The 12404-nt window shown below is 40.0% G+C and overlaps 1 protein-coding gene across 3 annotated transcripts in view; it reads left to right on the top strand.

Annotated features, from left to right (window-relative positions):
• The first annotated feature begins 539 nt into the window (after positions 1–539).
• The window catches only part of TLK1 (tousled like kinase 1), a 154743-nt gene continuing 142878 nt past the window's right edge, over positions 540–12404 (top strand). The window contains exon 1 of one of the 3 annotated variants that reach the window (XM_036067307.2): positions 540–1236. In XM_036067307.2, the coding sequence (XP_035923200.1) occupies positions 1098–1236 (139 nt within the window). In that variant the 5' untranslated portion in view covers positions 540–1097. The remainder of the gene's footprint in view (positions 1237–12404) is intronic. The other 2 variants (XM_036067310.2, XM_078070982.1) reach the window with 2 other exon arrangements.

The following is a 12404-nucleotide window of genomic DNA, read 5'->3' as shown; positions in this document are numbered from 1 at the left end:
GAAAACATTCATAAAGTTTTATTTTCATCCACCCTCGCCCCCAGCTTAGTTTCTTAGCTCTTTTATTCGGTAATCACTCCCATTCTGCAGACGGGGAGACGCACGCAGGTTTTTCTGCACAGTACAGAGGGGCAAGAAAGAAGCAACTCTTAACTTTTCAGTTCCATTTTGAGAAATGATCACATCGAACTCCTGCGAACGACAGCCCAGCGAGAGCAGAAGCATTTCTCCCCAGGCTGGGTGTGGGTCGGGAGCCAGGCGCGCTTCCGCGGGGGGGGGGGGGGTGGAGGAGTCAGGTGGCATCGGAGCGGGAGCCGGAGCCCGAGCGACACGGCGGGGGCGCGTGCGGGGTGCGCCTCCCTCCGGCCGGCGCGGGGAGGCCGCCCCCGCGCACGCGAGTCCGCCGGCCCGGGGCTCCCGCTCCGCGCTGCGATCCGCGGGTGCGCCAGGGGCGCCGAGCGCCCGCGTCTCCTCCCTCCCTTGCGCGCTGGCTCCCTCTCCATCCCCCCCCGCCCCCAACCCCTGGCAGGTCCCTCCCCCATGCCTGCTCCCGCGGCCGCCGCCGCTACCGGAGGCGCAGGAGCCTCGCGATAGTGTTTGCACAGGCGGCGCGTGACGCCGCCGCCGCCTGTAACTGATGCAGAGGTTACCCCGCCGCCTCAGCCGCCACCCACCGCCCGCCGCCGCCGCCGCCACCCAAGCGACGCCGGGGGCCGACGCACTGCAGAGGTGCCGGCAGGTTCCGCTCGCGGAAGTGTCCTCGGCCGGCGCAGCCCGCGCTCCGCCTGCACTCCAGCGGGCGCCCCCTCGACGCCTCCGCCGCCGCGCTTCTTCCCTCCGCCTCTTCCCCGGCGCGCCCGCCTGCTCCCTCGCTTCTCCCCCTTTTCCTCCTCCCCGTCCCCTCTCCTCCCCTCACCTCTTCCCCCCCTACCTCCCCCCCTTCTCGGTTTCCTCCCCCATCCCCTTGACTCTCCCCTCCCTGCCCTCGCTCCCTCGCTCGCCCTCAGCGCGGCCCCCGCCATGACGGAGGCGGGTGCCGGTGCCGTTGCCGCCGCTGCCGTCGCAGGGGGGGAGTCGGGTTCCCAGAAAGTAGCTTGATGAGTGTCCAAAGTAGCAGTGGAAGTTTGGAGGGGCCGCCATCTTGGTCCCAGCTCTCCACGTCTCCAACCCCGGGCTCGGCGGCGGCGGCCAGGTCCCTGCTGAATCACACGCCGCCATCCGGGAGGCCCAGGGAAGGTAAGCGCCGTCGCGCCCGCGCCCGCTCGCGGGCCTGCTCTCCCGCGCCGCAGCCCCCGCGCCCCCCGGGTCTCTTCCCCCGACCCCAGGGTGGGGGATGGTGGCGAGGTGGACGCGAGGCCGCCCGGCTCCGGGGAGGTAGTGCGCTGGCTGTGGGTGGTGGTTCGCGGGTGGTGGCGGAGACGGACGAGGGGGTGCGCGCTGGAGGGGACGGGGCGAGGCGCGCAGACTCGTATGGGGTTCCTAAGAGCCAGTACTGCTAGGCTGAGAAGCCTCCCCCCGGACGCCAACCCCTTTCTGCTCCATTTGCTAGTACACTCAGTACTCTTAACCTCCTGGCCTCCGGTCTCTGGTGGGTTTTCCCTCCCGTTGAAGCATTCATCCTTGAGCCCCCTCCCCTTCCCTCGCGCACTCCTCCCATAGAGGCGGTCCCGGCTCTGCGAGCTTTGCAGCCCGGGACCTGAAGGATGCCCTCGCTAGCAGGGTCCCTGCCCTTTGGGGAGAGTCGCTTAAATTATCAAAGCCGACTTTGATCCCCTGTCTGGCCCCTTAGAGCAATTTAAACGACAGACTGACTCGTGGGCAGGCTTTTAAAACCACCCCCTCCAGATGGCTGCAACTTTCTCTCCTTCGCCATCACCTCCTGCGTGTTTGTGCGTTATCGCTCTTCTGCAAGTAGGCTACTGTTCTCTGACAGGGTCGTGGGTTTTGTGAGAAATATCGGCGTAAAGGTTAATGCAAACACGCACCAGATCGGTTACAATTGTTTTCTAAGTTTTCTGGTTTCTTGCATGCAAGTGTGCTGCCACCAGATGTAGCAGTTACACAGCTAGTAAGATACAGGAGTGCTTTTTGACTAAAATTTCAACTTGCTGTATTTAACTTTAAGTATACGACATAAAATGAAATTTGGGAGAACGCGCATTTATGAAGGAAGAATAAATGTGCATGGAATCGCATTTAATGCTCTTTTGTCTGGGAAAACGTTTAGCGGTATTCATCAGCAATTGGTAAATGGGTTGTTCACTCCCAGTTGTGTCACACAAGGAGACTGTAGCCACATTTTCAGAAAATGTCTGGAAGTCCAAGAGTCTGCTGAATCCTTCAAAGAAACCAGGAGCTATGATTTATGTAGGAAATGGTGGGGTTAATTTATTTTGAAAATATCTGTCAATATTTACTACCCAGCCTTGACAATTGTTAATCAAGTGTTTTGTGCCCTGAATCTAGTGGTTCAGGCATAGCATTCTTTGTCATTTTGTTCCTGTGAGCATGTGTGAAAGTGACAATAGGCTCAAAGATTGGCATGAATTTGCTCCAGAAAATTCATGGGAACGTTTGATTTATGGCATCCATTAAACATGCTGAACGCACTGACAGACATTTTCCCTCTTTTCCATTTCACCCCCAACACTGAGTTCTGATTATTAGAAGACAAAAGTTTATTTATTGACTAATTCAAATTTAGTGCATCTGGAGATTTTTCTTTTTGCACTTGAAAATTTGTAAATGAATGTTTCAAAATCTATTTTGTACATAGAGCAGTTGGTGCTTTTAGCATGCTTCTATTTTTGTAGTTTCATTAAGATGCTTAATGATAGTGTTACCAGTGATAGTGTAATGAGTGATGGTAAATGATGGTGTCTTTTTTAAAGGCTTTACCCTTTTTCCATTCTTTCATTTCTCAGATATTTATTGAGCCATTTCTGTGAGCCAGGGACTGTACTAGATACTGAGGACATAGGGTTGAATTGTTCATCTGTAACATCAGTTATCAGTGTTAGTAATTTGGGGGCTGCAAAATCTAGATTGTGAGTTTCTGAGGTTACTTCAACTGTAGTTAAAAAAAACTTCTGTACTGTTCTGCACTTTTCCTGATGTTTGAAAATTTTGAGGGGTTGGAATAATTTACCTTGAATTTCCAAATAAACAATTATTTCTAGAAGTTTGGATTACAGTAGGCTTTTATGTAAATTGGTGAATCTTTTGTTAATGAATAATAAGACATGCTTTTGTGATCGTTATGTTTCACCAAGTACCTCTATGGCCACAGTGGTATATTTCTTTTTGACCGACCAGTATGTAAGTTAAAACTGTGTTAATCTTCTCTAGGGATATATATATTTATCTTGAAGATATAGTCTCAGATATCATTAATGCTAACAGGAATTGTATATATGAAACCCTAGACATAATGATGGGGACATTTTCTATTGAGTGAGATCCCAGTTTTCATTTTAACAAGTGTTTAGCATTTCTTGCAGGTATACACATTAGTATATTATATAAATTGATGTAAGTTGAGAGAGCTTTGGACTTACGGTGATTGTTAGTAAGAATATAGTTAATATTAGTGGAACTTGAATATATGTATCAAGGTGAGAACAAACTGTTTCTGAAAAATTGAAGCAATTTAACGTAATATATGATAGAAAAATTTAAACTTAAAAGATACATATGTGTGTGGACATGTATTTTAAAGTTATGTGGTAAACTGCTTTTAAGCAAACTTAACTTTGAAAATGGGCTGTTTTTGAAGATGTAGCATAAATATCTGTAAAAATTGATTATTTTGAAGTTTTGATATATTTGAAACCAAAAATCTAATATTATAATCTATTTTCAATGCTGTGTATTTTGACTTTCTTCCTTTCTCACCCTGTTCTCATTCTCATCTTAATATAGTTTTACTTGATTACAAATAAAATACACCTTTAAATATTAAAAGATCTAGGAATTTGTTGGAATTTAGGAATTTGTATGATACAGTGTAGACAACATCTTTTTCTGAGTCCCAAAGCTTTTCTTTTATCAATCTTGAAGTTCCCTGAGAGGTGCTCAGCAGTGTAGCTCTAGATTTCATGTTGGATCTTTTATTTATTTATTTATTTTTTAAGATTTTATTTATTTGACAGGGAGAGACACAGCGAAAGAAGGAACACAGGCAGGGGGAGTGGGAGAGGGAGAAGCAGGCTTCCTGCTGAGCAGAGAGCCCGATGCGGGGCTCGATCCCAGGACCCTGGGATCATGACCTGAGCTGAAGGCAGACGCTTAACGACTGAGCCACCCAGGCGCCCCTCATGTTGGATCTTTTAAACGTGTGATTTCTGTACCATTTTATCTTCTAATAATCCTGTGATTAAGGAAATGGGAAGTTAAGAAATTAAGTAAATTTTCAAATAGAGGTCAGTTTTGCTTCACTGAGACCTAGGAACCCAGTGTCATATTGGCTAGATGAGCAGATGGGGTTTTTTTGGCCTGTCAGTACATGGTTACTTTTAAATTAGTTATTGCTAAGAATCAAATGATTATACAGAAGACTTACATTTTCTTTTCTGTTCTATTTTACCAGATATGAATAATTTGCTTTGCTTTTATGTAAATAGTGAAAGTAGTTTGGTTAAAAAGATAATGTCACAGTGTAATTAAACTGTTGCTCTGTTTTCATGTTTATAGACTGCATCCTTTAGAAGAATTAAAGTATTTGACTCTGGATGATTGAGTTAATACGTGTAGGGAGTTGTTAAAAGTAAAGGTATACCAAATGGCTTTTTAGTTTCTTGAAGTCACTAGCTGGAGGAGGACAGGGTTTTATGTTCAAGGATTTTAGCTTATGAATAGATCCATGGTAGATGCCTCCTTTATAGAGGCACATTTACGTGTTAGAGGAGAGAGAAAAGGAGAGAATCCCAGAATTTAGTTAGCTGCCTGGGAATCTGCCCCTGGGAAACAGGTTTTTTGGTCTCAGGAACGCTTTACTCTCTTAAAAGTTACGGAGGACTCGACAGATTTTATGTGGGTTATGTCTATTGATACTATTTTAGAAATAATTTCAAAAATATTAACTTACCTAAAAATAATAAACTGATTACTTGTTAACAAATTTTTAAATGAATAAAAATTCTAAAACAAAAACTTTAGTGAGACTAGTAGCATTGTTTTACATTTTTGCATCGCTTTAATTTCTGGCCTATTAGAAGACAGCTGGAGTTTGCTTCTGCTTTCAGTCTGTTGTGCTTTATTTTGATTGAGGTATTGTGAAGAGAATACAGCTTCACATAGTTATGTAGTTAGAAAACTTGATGTATTTTAATAGCCCTTTTAGAAATTGTATGTATTCTTTGATATTACACCAAAATTTGACAAGTGGCAGGTTTTTTTTTAAATGTTACTTGCAATATATGAGTACATTGTATTTCAGAATTGTCTCCGAGACCCACAAGAAGTCTGTGGATCATATAATTATAGCCTAAGATGAGACCACTGAAAGGGTGGAAAGCGTGATAGCTGTCTTCAGGTGTTTCAAAAACATAAATAGCAGAGAGAGTAGATCCATTCTGCTGTTTTAGAATGTAGACCAGCAGGTGAAAGTTAGAAAGGCATAGGTGGAATTCAGTATAATTTGTTGACCAGGATGTAAGAAGGGTATAGCAGCTAGTGGAAAAAAACTGCTCTTAAAGTGTTTAGTGATTCCAGAAACCAGTATTGCATTATATGTTACCTAACAAAATTTAATTTAAATTTAAAAAAAGTATATAGCGATAAGAATTTAAAGAATCTACAGGGACATTTTTGGGTGGGGCAGAGATTGATTCTTATTTTGGATGTTACTGGATTAAGTGACTTCAGGTCCCATCCAGTTTAGAATGTAAACATTCTCTGGGTTTTTTGAAAATAGCTAAATACTGTAGTTAAACTATACATATATATGTATGAATGATTTTGAATATTCTCTTCAGTCACTAGTATGAAACTATTGTTGACTTTATTTTGTGTTTTTATTGTGCTTTTCCTCTTGGTATTTTCTGGAATCAACACTATCAGTCTTCCTGAAATCTTGCTAAATTCCCTGTGAAATATAATAAGCTTTGAAGGCATTTTAGGGAATCAGATGCTGCTTGTGATACAGTTTAGTAGAGTTTGTAATATATTTGGGCACAGAATTTTAGAATACTATGGGGGCTGATTTTCAGTTTTGAAAGAGTTTCACCATATATAGTCTTTTATTTGTGATTGTTTATGCGATTTCAGAAGGACTATGCTTAATTTGTTCTAATGGTTTTAAAGCTAGAGAGTCTGAAAAAGGATACATGAAGGGAAAGTGTCTAAGTTGATTACTTTTGAATTTAAAAATGCATATTAGATATAACTAGTACATAAACTAAAATGAATTTTAATTCTCATCTTATTCAGAGAATTATGTAATATTTATCTTGACCTAGAACAATTCATATTTTAATTTTGTAAGGAACATAATCTCTTCTGTGAGTTGGGATTGAAAGTTTAGATTTTAGGAAGTTAAGCATAAATTCCCATAACTTTGTGGAGGTCAACTTAAGTATAGTGACACACAGCTTGAGACTTCATGTACTTGTTGCGTTTGGATTTAGAGCTCATTTTCTATAGAAGAGCCACAGGAATAAGTCATTTGTTTCATAAAGTTCTTCATGCTTGTTAATTTCCAAAAATCTTAGAATAATTTAGAAGAATAGTGTTATGAAGTAGGAGAAGCAGTATGGTACAGATGAGAAAGTACATTGATCATAGTTGGAATCCAAGTGTAGTCCCTGCTTTGCCATTAACTAGCTGTGTAACCTTGGGCAAGCTGCTTATCTCTCTGCTTCAGTTTCATAAAATGAGAATTGTAAGTGCTGAAAGGGACCTTGGAAGCAATTGAGTCCAAACCTCTCATTTTACAGATGAGGAAACTTAGGTATATTTGCCCAGGCTTTTACTCTGAGAGACTTGGGACCAAAATTCAGTTTTCTGACTCTCTACTTAGTGCTTTTTTCTTTATACTTTGTGGCTTCTTTTCATCTATAAAATGAGGGGTTTTGAATTCAGGGCTCTCAAAGGTCTTTACCAGCTCAAAAATACTATTTTTTTGACATTAGACCTAATATAACTTACTGGAGGAAAATCTGGGAGCTTTTATTTATTGGTGAAAGAAATGTTTCCTGAAGAAGCAATATGACCTTTTCAAGGTTATGTTTGGGTTTATTAAGAGAAGATAGGCTTCATTATTATGAAAAAATTTTTCAAATTTATTTATGAGCGTGGTAAGTAGTGTGCTGAGTGATCTTGTTTTTTTTTAATGATCTACATTCTAAAACGTTATGAATATATTAAAAACTATGTTAATTACAGAAATGACAGTGTGGTACTCTGAAATGTAACTAGGTTTCTGGAGTGTTTGCCCCCTCTGAGTTAGGTGCTCTGTTTCTTAGTGTTTTACAGGATTGTCATGATTTCATAGCATGTCTATCATGCTACCTTTTATTATAGTTTTATTTATGTTGCCTACTAAAGGAAAAGTCTTGAATTCGGAGACTGTGTTTTGTTCATTTCTGTATTCTCGGTGCATACTAGGATGTCCTCTGTAGAGTTGGCACCCAACACAAAGTTTTGTTGAAGGACTGTTAAGTTTGCTTAAAAACAGAATGATTATATATATTAACGTGCACATATTTTCAGACCCCGGAAGATTCTTATGTTAGTAATTCTTAGGCAAGTTATATTTTAGAGAGTGATGTGGATAGCAGCAACAATAATAGCTACAATTTATTGTTTGCATATATATATTCATTTAATTCTTATAACTCTATGAGGTATATACAATTTTTATTCTCATTTTACAGTTGAGGAAACTGAAGCACAGAGAAGTGAAGAAAGTTAGAAGTGAGGAAAGTTAGAAGTGAAGAAAGCAAGAAACTTGCCCATGATGCAGTAGTGAATGTTAGGGCTGAGATTTGAACAAAGTCTGCATTTTAACCACAAGGATATATTGCCTGAGATAGAGAAATTTGGTCTTTGGTTAATTTCTAAGTTATTTTTCCTTCATAAATTTTAATTGACTAATCAGTCTTTTAGGCTCGTTCAGTTTATCTGTAAACTTTTGTTAATTTTTTTTGCATGAGTTTTATACATGTATGAAGATAAGATTAAAAAACAATACACATAATAAGCCCAAAATCAAACAACCCAATTTAGAAAGCTGTACCAGCTGTGCAAATCTTACATTTCATTTTTTCAGATTGTTTAGTTCTTTCATGGGAAATGTTAGAGGTACACTAATGAAAAACCTTATTTTTATGTTTAATAATCTAAATTGGAATGCCATTTATCTTCCTCTTTTGGCCTCCTAAGCCCACCACGGCCATAACAAATAAACGTTAGAATTTGAACAAAGAATTTTCCAGTGTCAGTACAGGAGTTACTACTTACTGTGGAGGCTTTATAACCTCGTGCATGAGGCTCTGAACAAAATTGAGGTGCTTTAGTAGCAGGTCTTTGTTACTAGTATTCAACATGGGCAGGGAAAAGAGGCTTGAAGCTCAATATGGCACATCTATAAGAAGAATTTTTAAAGCACTTAGTTTTAATTACTTTATTGCATACAAAACAAATCTCTTGGTAACGTATTATTTAGTAAATCTAATGAGAGACAATTTGAATAGGTTAATAGGAATTCAAAGCATGGTGTGGAAAGATACAAAGCTGATTCAGGGAGTAGGTTATGAAACTTAAATCTTCTCATGTGGCTTCATTATTAGGTCTGAAATGTTGGGAATATCAAGAAGACAAGTTATGCCAATATTTAAGCAAAAATGCTTATATTCTACAAAGATGTATTACAAAGCCAAATGTGAGTGACTTTTGGGGATGACTTGTAATATTTGTTCCTCTTCATTATGAATACATACGTACTCATAAATGTGTGCCTTCCTTGGAAACTAATTTAGCTGGAGATAATGACAAACTTTTGTTAGATTTAAATTTTTAAGTGTTATTGTTAATAGTATCTGCTAATATTGTTAAGTGTGATACATTGTGTGATTTCATGATTCCACACTTGACACTAGGTATGTGTTTCCTATCTGATGATAAATATAGTGCCACTGGGGAAGATCATAAGGATTTGTTTGAAGCCAGTCAGATTCTTCCTGTCTCTAATGAGATCTGAGGCATGTTCCAGTTTTTTTTTGTTTTTGGTAAATAGTGTGTTTGCTTCTTTAAAAATACAGTTTTGCCTTTCTCTGGGCACAAGGTTTTAAAAATATTGTTGTAATTATATGGTTTAGTCAACTTTGTTACTTTTTTTTTACTTATATGTCTCATTTATTTATACATATACTTGTTAATGGTAGGCCCTGTTCTAGGTATTTTGTAAATAGTAACTCATTTATGTCTAACAATCATATGAAATAAGTACCGTTATATCCCTATTTTACAAATGAGGAAATTGAGGCCCAGAGAGGTTAAGTAACTTACTGAAGAACACATAGAGAATATGTAGCAGAGCCAGGATTCAGACTAGGCTCCTAAGTGCATGCTCTTAACAGTTACACTGTTTTGTCAATGGTATTCCATTGAATAGATGTACTGTAATTTACTCAGTTAAACATTCTTTAGGTAGTGTATTAGTCATGGTTCTCTTGCTTACCGGTGATAAAAAGGAATTTATTGGTTTACATAACTGGGAATTGTATGTGTGAAGGAGGATGGAATGGCTTTGAAAATAGTTTTGATACAAGATCTCAAATAATGTCATTGAGCAGCTGTTTCCATTTCTGGGTTCTTCTGGCCCCTTCTTTTTGGAGCTTCCAGACACGTGTAGCTTTTAGAGTAGCAACCACAAAGGAAAGACAACCTCTCTTTCCTGATGTCCACATGGCAGTTAGTTCTGGGTTGATGCTGATGTATTCTAATTGTCAGTTTCTTAACCAATCCCTGGGACCTGGGAGATGAAGTACTGAAAGGTCATTAGCCACTATGGTTGTGGTTAGGGTGAGTTGGGGAACCCACAGAAAATCATGATTGACAATCCTCTTAAGAACACACAGATTAGTTGAGTGGCAGTTTTCCAGAGAAAGGGATTATGGTGAACAAATACAACTATTATAAGTAGGTTTAGGTTATTTAGGTTATTTCTTTTTAATTTAAATTTTATTTTTTGGCTATTATAGATAACGATACAGTGAATATTTTTGAGTAAAAGCTTTTTTTTATTTTTAAAGGACTGTTCTCAATGAAATTGTCAGGGCAAAAAGTATGACAATTTTAGGACTTTTGATGAATGTTACCAAATTATTATTTGAAGAATTGTCCCCAACTCATGTATCAAAAATACATGAGATGGCCATATATATATATTTTAATTTTATTATGTTAATCACCATACAGTACATCATTAGTTTTTGATGTAGTGTTCCATGATTCATTGTTTGTGTATAACACCTAGTGTTCCATTCAATACGTGCCCTCTTTAATACCCATCACCAGGCTAACCCATCCCCCCACCCTCCTCCCCTCCAGAAACCTGTTTGTTTCTCAGAGTCCATAGTCTCTCATGGTTCGTCTCCCCCTCCGATTCCCCCCCTTCATTTTACCCTTCCTACTATCTTCATTTTTTTTAACATATAATGTATTATTTGTTTCAGAGGTACAGGTCTGTGATTCAACAGTCTTACACAATTCACAGCACTCACCATAGCACAACCTTCCCCAATGTCTATCACCCAGCCACCCCATCCCTCCCAACCCTACCACTCCAGCAACCCTCAGTTTCTTTCTTGAGATTAAGAATTCCTCATATCAGTGAGATCATATAATGCATGTCTTTCTCTGATTGACTTATTTCGCTTAGCATAACACCCTACAGTTCCATCCACGTCGTTGCAAATGGCAAGATTTTATTTCTTTTGATGGCTGCATAATATTCCATTGCATATATACACCACATTTTCTTTATCCATTCATCTGTCGATGGACATCTTGGCTCTTTCCATAGTTTGGCTATTGTGGACATTGCTGCTATAAACATCAGGGTGCACGTACCCCTTCAGGTCTCTACATTTGTATCTTTGGGGTAAATACCCAGTAGTGCAATTGCTGGGTCATAGGGTAGCTCTATTTTTAACTTTTTGAGGAGCATCCATACTGTTTTCACAGTGGCTGCACCAGCTTGCATTCCCACCAACAGTGTAGGAGGGTTCCCCTTTCTCCGCATCCCCACCAACATCTGTTGTTTCCTGACTTGTTAATTTTAGCAATTCTGACTGGTGTGAGGTGGTATCTCATTGAGGTTTTGATTTGGATTTCCCTGATGCCAAGCGATGTTGGGCACTTTTTCATGTGTCTGTTGGCCATTTGGATGTCTTTGGAAAAATGTCTGTTCATGTCTTCTGCCCATTTCTTGATTGGATTATTCTTTGAGTGTTGAGTTTGATAAGTTCTTCATAGATTTTTCGATATAGTCCTTTATCTGATATGTCATTTGCAAATATCTTCTCCCATTCTGTCTGTTGTCTTCTGGTTTTGTTGACTGTTTCTTTTGCTGTGCAAAAGCTTTTTACCTTGATGAAGTCCCAATAGTTCATTTTTGCCCTTGCTTCCCTTGCCTTTGGCGATGTTTCTAAGAAGAAGTTGCTGCGGCTGAGGTCGAAGAGGTTGCTGCCTGTGTTCTCCTCTAGGATTTTGATGGACTTCTGTCTCACATTTAGGTCTTTCAACCATTTGGAGTCTATTTTTGTGTGTGGTGTAAGGAAGTGGCCCAGTTTCATTCTTCTGCACGTGGCTGTCCAATTTGCGCAACAAAATGGTGTTGAAGAGACTGGTTTTTTTTCCATTGGACATTCTTTCCTGCTTTGTCAAAGATTAGTTGACCTTAGAGTTGAGGGTCGATTTCTGGGCTCTCTATTCTGCTCCATTGCTCTCGGTGTCTGTTTTTGTGCCAGTACCATACTGTCTTGATGATTACAGCTTTGTAATAGAGCTTGAAGTCTGGAATTGTGATGCCACCAGCTTTGCTTTTCTTTTTCAACATTCCTCTGGCTATTCGGGGTCTTTTCTGGTTCCATACAAATTTTAGGATTATTTGTTCCATTTCTTTGAAAAAAGTGGATGGTATTTTGACGGGGATTGCATTGAGTCTGTAGATTGCTCTAGGTAGCATTGACATCTTCACAGTATTCTTCCAATCCATGAGCATGGAATGTTTTTCTATTTCTTTGTGTCTTCCTCAGTTTCTTTCATGAGTATTTTATAGTTTTCTGAGTACAGATCCTTTACCTCTTTGGTTAGATTTATTCCTAGGTATCTTATGGTTTTGGGTGCAATTGTAAATGGGATCGACTCCTTAATTTCTCTTTCTTCTGTCTTGTTGGTGT

The sequence above is a fragment of the Halichoerus grypus genome, chromosome 4, assembly GCF_964656455.1.
Source record: "Halichoerus grypus chromosome 4, mHalGry1.hap1.1, whole genome shotgun sequence".
NCBI classification, from domain to species: domain Eukaryota; kingdom Metazoa; phylum Chordata; class Mammalia; order Carnivora; family Phocidae; genus Halichoerus; species Halichoerus grypus.
This window is presented reverse-complemented; position numbering and strand designations above follow the sequence as displayed.